Below are 10,452 nucleotides of genomic sequence, written 5' to 3' on the forward strand. Positions count from 1 at the left end.
TTTGTCATTTTCTTAAACCATCACTTTATGAGAAGAATAACAATAAAAGGTACTTAAGTCTTTGCAACAACACCAGAGTCCGATGCAAAGTTATGTCAACATACACAGGAATACGAGTCCCATGTGCTTGTATACGTGGTGCTCGTTCAAAGCCCCGAACACAGAAGTGGGATTCAGTGAATCATCGGGGGGCTAACATACACAACCCTCACGGCTCATTATATATGGTGGGAAAGTCCGAGCCGACTAATGACATTACCCATTATTTTTGCTTTAAAACAAGCAAAAGCAGTCTCTTCTCTCCCTTACCAGTTTACCTTTCTCTGCATCCATTCCTCACCATTCTCGACCAACCCACAAGCAAAATGAAGATGCCTTCTGCTTTCACCACCATCGTCGTTTCTGCTGTGGCACTCTTTTCTCTGATATTTTCTCTGATATTAATAATTAGAAGACGAAACTCCGAAAGGGTGGCCTCTCAAGATGGCGAAGCAAAGGACTCTTCATCTTCCGCATCCTCACCATCGTCACCAAAAGATGGTGTAACAGAGTTCGAAGTGTTTCTCAATTTCAGAGGGGAAGATACCCGCAAGGGTTTCACTGGCCATCTCTATCAAGCCTTAAGAGACAAGGGCGTTTGCACCTTCATCGATGATGAGAAGTTGTTGAAGGGTCAGAGGGTGGATGAATTATTTGGGTACATCGATAGATCTAAGATCTTCGTGCCCATCTTCTCAAAGGGCTACGCCGATTCAGAGTGGTGCTTGAAGGAGATTGCCAAGGCCATAGAGTGCGGGAAGACGACTGTTCCCGTGTTCTTTGATGTAGAGCCAACCGATGTTCGGCATCAAAGTGGGTCATTTGAATCATCATTCAAACGCCACCAAGAAAATAAGAAGTTGGGTCAAGGGGAGGTGCAAAAGTGGAGGGAGGCGTTGAGAGTAACAGGGGAAGTTTCCGGTTACAATCTGAGGACTGACACAGATTGGTACTCTCTCTCTCTCTCTCTCTCCAGTGCTATGTCTAAAATGTCTTAATTTTATTGTGAAATAATTTTTGAAATTTTTATTTCCTTCACTTTTATATAATTCTCAAACGCCAATTTATATATGCCATCATTTTCTTCACAGTTTTTTCAACCATATAAGCCATCTTTTTCTTCGTTTTTGTACTTTTAATACTTCTTCAATAAAAGATTTCCGAGTTATTCTGATTTTTTTTTATCTTTCTATATTCTGAATTTGTAATAAAGATAAATTCTTTAAAAAAAATATTAATCGAAGTAAATTCAATTTGATTCGATTCAGACTGATTTTATGAACCTTTCTGAAAAACAATTTAATTCGTGAATCGTTCTTAACAACTTTAGTTTTTAACCGGTGCTTTAGTTTTTCTTTTCTAATCGATACCCCATCATCCATTGATGCCCTTTTATTGGTGAAAGTGCTTATTTGTAGCAGTGAGATCTTGTTCTCCTATCAGAAAAAGGAGTGAGATCATATTTAAAATTCTTATCATATGAATTTGGTTGTCCGTGTAACAATTGGCTGTTTTGTTGTTCCCCTTATGCCAGGCATGAAGCAAAGCTTATCCAAATTATTGTTAAGAGGATCAAAAAGGCATTGGATAGACCTTTGTTTGATGTGGCTAAGTTCACTATTGGGCTGGATAAACCTTTGAAAGATATGATTAACAAGTTAGATCTTGAAGCTGATGATGTTCGGATGGTTGGAATCTGCGGCATGGGCGGAATAGGAAAGACTACCCTCGCAAAGGCCATCTTTGACAAGATCTCTTCTAAATTTCAAGAGTGCATCTTCATCCCCAACATCAAGGACAAAGAAATCACTTCTGTGCAAAAGGAGCTCTTGGATGCCATTTCTTGTGACAACGACACCAAAGTAAATGATATTGATTATAGCATTAGGAAGATCAAAGAACGAATTAAATGCAAAATCGTGCTTCTTATTCTTGATGATATTAATGATGCGAAGCAGCTTCGTGCATTAGCTGGTTCCAAAGACTGGTTTTGTAACCAAAGCAGGATTGTGATTACAACAAGAGACAGAGGCTTGCTGGGTGGCTCGGGAGTGAATGAGCATGAGATGTATAATCTGGAAGTGCTGGATTCTGAGCAGTCACTTCAACTTTTCAGCTGTCATGCATTTGGGAGCAAAGAACCTATGGAAGATTATGCACAACTTTCTCAAGAAGTTGTATCGGTTGCTGGTGGACTGCCCTTGGTACTTGAAGTATATGGGTCACAATTTTTTGATTTAAGAACTCTAGAAAAATGGAATTACATGTTGGATAAATTAAAGGACCGCCAGGAAAAGGGAATACATGAAAGGTTGAAGGTAAGCTTTGATGGACTGGATGAAAGAGAGAAGGAGATATTTTTGGACATTGCGTGTTTCTTTATCCGGTACGGTAATAAAGAATATGCGATGCACATATGGCGAGATTGTAAATACTACCCAGACATAGCACTTGATGTCTTAGCACACAGGTCTCTTATTAAGTTCGATAACGAGGGTCGGTTTGAAATGCACGATCAAATTCGAGATATGGGTGAACAGATTGTTAAGGATGAGTGCCCCAAATATCCGAGCAAGCGAAGCCGACTGTGGGAGGAAAGCGATATACTTGAAGCATTGGGATATCCTGAAGTAAGATCTCACTTCTTGAATCTATTGCCTGATTTAGGTTTTATCCATCTCTGCATCATCCAATTAAGCCCCAATTTAGGATGTCAAAACTCAATGAATCGACTTTGGAATTTTGTCACCAATGTGTTAAGACTCTAGTCAAATTTGTACCAATTTGATCTCATTATTGTGCTCTAAAGGGTTAGGGCAACTGACCTTAGAGGTGAGCTGAATCAATTCATCTCACTTGGAGAAGTTGGTTCTAGTTCAACCAGAGTTACCAAAAGCTTCTTTAAGTAGATGGGAAGCATGCTTCCAGAAACTCGCTTCGAAAACGCACGATACTTCTCGCTTCAGATTCCTCATGAGAATCTCGATTCTTCCACGCTTCTTCTATGCTTCTCACATGCATTATTCATACTTCCTATATGTGTTTTGTACATTTCTTTTCATGTTTTCAATGTGCATCCTCTCAGGCTTTCACTCACTTTCCATGTGCTTACCATCATTGTTAGATTTTTACAAAAAATTAATTCCTTTTACTGAAAATTCATGAAATATAAGAATAATCAAATTTTATTTTAGTTTTTGTTTGCTTCTTGTTTGATTCCTATTCAATTCTCATATTACTTCATTTTTTATTCTTGTTTCACTTTCAAATTAATACTTTGCTTAATGCCTCGCTTCTTGCTTTCACTTCTCGTAACATTTTCCGCTTCTACTTCCTAATCTTGCAACCTTGGGTTCAACCATGTTTTCAGCCACATTTGTATTATAGGCACCATATTTAACCAAGTTCATACCAATATGTTGGTGCATGCAAGGGAAGTCAATGGAAAAAGTACCTTGGTGGGCTCGGAGAGTAAGCGTGGTCACGGCTGTCTCTTGCGTGCAACTGCAGAGATTATTTTGTTGCAAGTTGTTGAACTATAATGTTTGTTAATTCTTTGGCTTACTGTTTTCCATGAAAACTTAATTTTAGCTTTAAAGTTGGAATCGCCACTTAATAGTCAAAAGGGTGGGAATCGGACTGGGTAAAATCCCACTGGATGCCCGTGGTCCAGACTGAATGGGCCAGGCTGGACCCTCGTTTTCTAAATTCAGCCCAGTCTGGTGACCATCCATTGGGTCAATCAAGCAGTCAGAAACCTGTCAATGGGCGGGGTGAGCCAGGTAAAATATAGACGAGCAAGTCAGCCTATCGGTGAAAATGGGCCAAGGTAGCCTTTTTCGCAGCCCAAGTCAATAGGATTTAGATGGTTCAGTTTTGAGGAATATTGAGATTTTTTTTTTCAAAGGATTTCTCTTGTTTGCTTGGGCCAAAGGATTAGTTTTTCATTATAAGGAACTCTGACAACAAAACATTCTCCAAGGCTGTGACTGTACTCACCATGGACATGTCTCCTCAGCGCTCTTATCTAGTCTATAAAGCATGTTTAATATTTTGTTTCACATTGAGAATGATATCATCAAAAGGCTATTTCAGGGCATGTTTGTTTTTATTACAGGTTACTGTAGCTGTAAAAGTTTTGTCCTTGTGAAAGCGATTTATGTGATTCACATTCTCAAGCATTAACTTTCTCGCGTTTGCTTTTAGGTTGTGAATTTGACTTGTATGAAAATCTATCATAAGAACGTGTCATGTCATGTCATTACCTTAACACATTCACAGCTAAGCATTAATGCTTGTGAAAGTTTTATACAATACACCCTCAGACTTGTGTAAAACTTTCACGAGTTTTGAGGCTTCAACATTCATGGGTTACGTTTTTTGCATGTTTGCAATTTGCAATGCCCCTATGAAAGTTCAAAAATGTGATTTAGAATCACAAGAAACCTGTGAAAGTTGCAAAATCACAGGTTTAATTTTGATTGTAAATTACAACCACAATACTTTTTCAAAGTTAGTGGAACATGAAAAAGTAGAAGTTATGATTGTGACTGTTTTTACCTGATGTTGCCTTGAATCTTGTCAAAGTAGGTCACAAGTTTGATGTTATGATTCACAATCACAGCATCTACCTTTTTACTTTCTCAAGCGTCTACATTCTCAGCTGTGACCAAAGGAAACATGAGGTGTTCCATCATTTTTTTCATTTACATATACTGCTTTTTTAAGTTCAGAAAAATGTGTAAAATAATGTTGATTAAATTTTGGATCCTAGGAGATTGGAGCATATATATATATATATATATATATATATATATATATATATAGAGAGAGAGAGAGAGAGAGAGAGAGAGAGAGAGAGAGAGAGAGAGAGTTGGGTCAGATTATAACCCGTCTCAAATTGAATTTTGTTTTCCATACTATGTTGGTTTCTCTCTTTCTCATAGGGAACAAGGAATGTTGAAGGCATTGCCTTTCCCCAGCACTATCCATGGGACGAAAAGAGATGTTTGACCACAGACTCTTTTAAAGAAATGTCTAAACTTAGACTTCTTCATGTGAGTGGCGCCACATTTGAAGGTGAATATAAGCACTTGCCGAAGCAAATCAAATGGTTGCAATGGGAAAACTGTCCCCTGGAGTCACTACCATGTGATTTTCATCTTGAGAAAACTGTTGTCGTCGAATTACCTGGCTGCAATATAACCAAAGTCTGGAACCAACAAGGATGTGGGCTCAAGGTAAGCAAGCGCTGGGTGCTTTTCTTTTTTGTTCATTCTATCAAATAAGTATCCCAATATTTTCAAAATATTATGATTATGTCGTTACATTTTAAAAAGCAAATACCATCCTAAAGGTGTGATAGTTTCAAAATGCTAAGTTTTATTTTTTATTTTTTATTTTTGAGCATAATCACAATTATTATTCTCAGGAAAATATGAGTGAGGGAAAATCTTGTGATATTTTGAAAAAACACATTTTTCTCAGGAGGATCTCAAGAAGTATTGGTTATGTTAATATAGAAAATATATTAACTAAAATATAAATACAAATAATAAAAAAACTAGGCAAAAGTGTTTCAATAGTGTTAACATTTTGTTAAAACACATTATTTTTAAAACAGGTGATATTTGGAAAATATTGCATTTGTTCAGTTACAACTTAAATTTGATCGGAAATATCACAATCTATCTTCATATTTTTCAAAAATTTGGTGATAATTGTGAATATGGTTGTGACATTAATGAGATAGAATAAAATTATTATAATTTGTATTATTATTTATAGTTTTATTTGTTTATATATATTTATGTATTTTTATATATGCTGATATATTATGGAGATTTTTCTTATAAAAAACAAAATCTTTTTAGTTCAATGCAAGATTTTCCTAGCTTGGGTTTTCTTGAGAGCGAGATTCGTCACACTACTTTTACTTTTGATGGACACTCTTCTTACAAAAGATTAATTATTTGCAGGTCTTTGACAAATTGAGAGTCCTTGATCTGAATGGGTGCAGGCAGCTCACCATTACTCCTGATTTTACTAGCATGCCGCGGCTAGAGAAATTGATATTTGATGAATGTCGTGAATTGACCAAGGTTCATGAATCTATTGGGCATCTCAAGAGTTTGACATGCTTGAGTATGAGAAGCTGCGTGAAACTAGAGGAGCTACCTGCCAGTGTTTGTCAGTTGAGTTCTCTTGAAAGACTTGACCTTGAGCACTGCTATGCTTTTTCAATTTTGCCAAAACAGTTGGGGGATCTGAAATCATTGAAGCAACTCACCTTAGATTTTACAAAAAAAATTATAGCTCTTCCCGATTCCATGTCACACCTGGAGAGCCTCAGTTTACTCTCTTTAGATTCGTGTGGTTCACTTACAGAGCTCCCAGAATGGATTGGAAGCTTGAAATCTTTGAGAAACCTCAGAATGAATACTACTAAAATAGAGAGAATACCTGAATCCATTGGGCGTTTGACCAATATGGAAGAACTACATGCTGAATACTGTGGCTCACTTGTGGCTTTGCCCGATTCAATCGGCAATTTAAAGAATCTAAGGTTTCTTCATTTAGACGGAACAGCCATTCAAGAGGTGCCTGAATCCATTGGGTCCTTGAAAAATCTTGAAATATTGTCCTTGAATTGGTGTGATAAGCTCAAAATCCTGCCGCAACTTCCTCCTTCCCTACGTGAGCTTGATGCACGTGGTTGCACTTCTTTGATAATGATATCACATGTTTCAAACTTGAAGGAGATGCGTAGATTGGATTTAGGGGGCTGTGATAAGCTTGTCGATGTTCGTGGCCTTGAAAGTTTGAATTGCTTAGAAGAATTGGTTCTCGTAGGATGTAGTAGCCTTCAATCTCTCCCTGAACTTCCCCCTTCTCTAGTCAAACTTTTCGTTTCGGATTGCCTTGCTTTGGATATCATATTAGATGTTTCAAACTTGAAGAAGTTAAGTACATTGGATTTAAAGGACTGCAAGAAGCTTCTCGATGTTCGTGGCCTTGAAAGTTTGGATTGCTTGGAAGAATTGATTCTCGAAGGATGCAGAAGCCTTCAATCTGCTCTCCCTAAACTTCCCCCTTCTCTAGTCAAACTTTTGGCATCGGATTGCCCTGCTATCGATATCATATTGGATGTTTCAAACTTGAAGAAGTTGTATACATTGGATTTAGAGGGCTGCAAGAAGCTTGTCGAAGTTCGTGGCCTTGAGAGTTTGAACAACTTGTACTACCTGTTTCTCACAGGATGTAGTAGACTTCAATCTCTACCTCAGCTTCCTCCTTCCTTGGTCATACTTCAGGCACGACACTGCTCTGCTTTGGAAACCATCCCCGATCTTTCGAAAGTGAAACATCTAGAAGTATTGCGTTTAAGGGGCTGCGAGAAGCTTGTTGATATAAGTGGCGTTGAAAGCTTGAATCGCCTGATGGAATTGGATCTGAGAGGATGTAGTAGACTTTCTGATTCTTTAAGGGACAGAATTATGGTAAGGTCTTTTCCTTTGTTTGGAAAAATGCATCTGTATTTGTTTTCACTCGAAACTTTCACTTTTGTGTTGAAGCTTAAAACAAATAATTTGATTTCATAATCGGTTTCTGAACTGAATAGTTTTTCAAAATGATTTTGAAAGTTGGCTTGAACTAAATTGGATCCAATACTTTTGAATCGGTTTTTGATATTTTAAAAAATATTAAAAAAACATGAGCATTCAAAAAATAAAAGAAATGGAGTAAGAAATGAATGAAACACATAAAGGAATTGTTTTTTTCAATAAATCGGTAAGTGTCATTTCGGCCTGATCCATGTCCATTAGATTTGTTTACTGAGTCATGCTCACATCTCTGCTCAGGAGGCCGACTTTGAAAGCATGGCTTCGTTTTCTATTTCTGGAAGTCTGATGAGTGTTGAGGGATCCAGCAATGCACGGCTCTCTTTTCCCCTTTCCAGACGGTTCAACGAAGACATCGCTTGTGGTTGCTGCCTTTACTTGGAAACGAGAGGGCGCTTTGAAGAACTGCAGGGGATGGCTGTCCACGTTGAAGAGGTGGTAGAAGGTCGTTTGATCTCTGAATGCACTTGTCGAGTTGGCTCTTTGTACGAGAAGCTGGCCAGTTGGTCTGAGATACCTGACGTGGTCCTACTTGAAGGGAATGATGAGATAAGAAGAAATGGCCACAGGATGATTCATGTGTCAATCGATCGGGGTCTCCTGTTGTGGGGAGATTTTCATTGTGAGAATGTTAGTCCTCCTCAATATGATGCACCAGCGGATTCAGGTTCTCCTTCAACCACGTGGTATTGTAAGATCAAACTTTATTTCAACCGAGGCAGAATGGAGAGGATGAGCATACAACCGAAGGAACAATACCGGCATCTTAGTCTGCATCAGATACCAAGAAACTTTATTCTAAGCGAGGATGAGTATACCAAGCGAGGAGGAAGGGCTGGTTAAACTAGTTGGGCCATCTTAGTCTGCATTAGATGGGTTTCTTGTACTTCCAAGTTTTTCTATTAAGGAACAATACCGGCACAGAGGTGCTAAACTTTATATGCTACATCAGGTCGGTCAGTAATAAATATGTTTTGCTTATATTTTATATTATAGAATGAAAATCTATGAAGTGTTTGTCGGGCAAGTGGGGTTCAAATCTTATTGCTTATAAGTTTTATTTTGTAAATGAGTTAGTTTGAGCTTGGTGTAGTTGGCTTAGGATCTAAATTTTATTGTTTTTAACTTTTAAAAGATACAGTTTCTTTTGTAAATAAACTTGCTCCTGTTTGTCTCCTTTAGCTCGTGCTTTTCATGAGTTCAAGTTGAGCTCGGTTCAGCTCACACCCTCTATTCGGTTCAGCTCATTTACCAGCCCTAGACAAGTGCCCTTTCCCATCCGGTGCAGGACAGGTCATGTAATTTGACAAAATACATTTTTTGTGTGTTTTGAAATCACATTTATAATGCATAAACATGTAATTTGACAAAATACATTATTTTCATGTTTTGAAATTACATTTATAATGCATAAACACTTAGCTCTCTCTCTCTCTCTCTCTAAGATCTTCACTTGTTAATGAAATCAAATGCATTATGGTGAGGGATGTGAAGCACCCGAACCTGATTAAGCCTCCTAACGTGGCATATCTCAACCTAGAATTTCATCTTGTGCTGAGTTTGGATATAAAGAGCCAAATTCCATAAATTTTTATTTTAAAAAGATCATTTATGTGAAGATTCTGAAATTTAATCTGGGACTCGATGGGCGTTGCCGCAGGGCGATATCAAGTCACCGGTGATCGACGTCCACAACGGTGGTGGGCTGAGCGACCAGAATCCTAGCGACAGAGTCAACTGCGAGTCTGATACATCCATTGAGGAACAACAATAGCAACGACCATGAAGATGGTTCAATAGGGTTTTCGATCTTCAACCCTTGGATCGAAAAGCCCTATGGCCATGATTTGTTGATAATGGTGGTTGCGGTCTCCACCACCACACGCTGCTCAGGATGCCAGAAGCCCCGACCCTCTTTTGACAACGTGCAATGAACACAACTCACCCTCTTAGAGCGTAACAATGGCATTTCCCCCTTGAGGCCCAAGGGCTACGAGATCAACTCCCTCTACCTTCACCCCCTCTGTCGGCCTTCCAAGGGCTCAAGGTGTTGACCTTCTCTCTGGAGGGCCTCACCTCTCCCCTCCACCGACATCGACGAGTGTGGCACACTAGGACAATAAATTCCCTTTTTTCTTATGGGATGGCAATTTGGTTTGTCGTCCTGCCCTGGGACAACACACCAGAGTGTCATCCTGCCTTGTGACGGCATACCAACTTGCCATCCTGCCTTGGTACGACATTCATGTTTGTTCTCTCACTATGGAACAACATTTCTCAATGTCGTTTGTTCAATAGATTCTTCGAATAAGCCCCATATAGAGGCGTGTCTTAGTTGAGCCAAAACTCTTCTTGCCCGTTTTGAGAAAGATTGCTCTTGAAGCAACTTCTATCCTAAGCAGGGCTCTCTATGGATGAGCTTTATCCCCCATGGAGATAAACACAAATCCATATGGGTTGGATTCCTACCCAGAAAATCCTGGATTTCCAAGATTTTTATAAAAATAGGAACCGACCCCATAGCTTGAAAAGTTTGAAAATTCTCAGAGTTCTAGCCTTGCCCTTACTTTGTTCTTCTCTTGTCCCTATCCAAAAGTCTTAGAAAGATCACCTCAAACTGAGGGGGTGTATAGGATTTACTGAAATGATTAAAATTAGTAGTAATAAAATTTGATAGGGTCTGCCTAACCCTAGCTTGCCTTTCAAAAAGAAAAAAGAAAAAAAAGAAGTTGAACCAAGCTCAACACTCATTTGTTGGAGTTTGGCTTGCTAAGCTAATTTCACGAGTTTG

The 10,452-nt window shown here is 38.6% G+C and overlaps 1 protein-coding gene across 1 annotated transcript; it reads left to right on the plus strand.

Moving 5' to 3' along the window:
- The first annotated feature begins 313 nt into the window (after positions 1–313).
- Positions 314–8,636, plus strand: LOC149832158 (disease resistance protein L6-like). The gene is made up of 5 exons (XM_090014342.1): positions 314–988; positions 1,574–2,669; positions 4,986–5,279; positions 6,018–7,538; positions 7,902–8,636. The coding sequence occupies exons 1-5, from the start codon at positions 366–368 to the stop codon at positions 8,502–8,504; spliced, it is 4,137 nt and encodes a 1,378-aa protein (XP_089870468.1). The 5' UTR covers positions 314–365; the 3' UTR covers positions 8,505–8,636.
- Positions 8,637–10,452: the final 1,816 nt, after the last annotated feature.

Source organism: Nuphar pumila, chromosome 7 (assembly GCF_984573655.1).
Source record: "Nuphar pumila chromosome 7, dmNupPumi1.hap1.1, whole genome shotgun sequence".
Taxonomy (NCBI): domain Eukaryota; kingdom Viridiplantae; phylum Streptophyta; class Magnoliopsida; order Nymphaeales; family Nymphaeaceae; genus Nuphar; species Nuphar pumila.

Coding starts and splice junctions, on each gene's coding strand:
- LOC149832158 (XM_090014342.1), top strand. CDS start 366: ATGAAGATGCCTTCTGCTTTCACCACCATCGTCGTTTCTGCTGTGGCA. Junction 2,670..4,985: donor AAGCATTGGGATATCCTGAA/GTAAGATCTCAC, acceptor TCTTTCTCATAG/GGAACAAGGAATGTTGAAGG. Junction 5,280..6,017: donor AACAAGGATGTGGGCTCAAG/GTAAGCAAGCGC, acceptor AATTATTTGCAG/GTCTTTGACAAATTGAGAGT.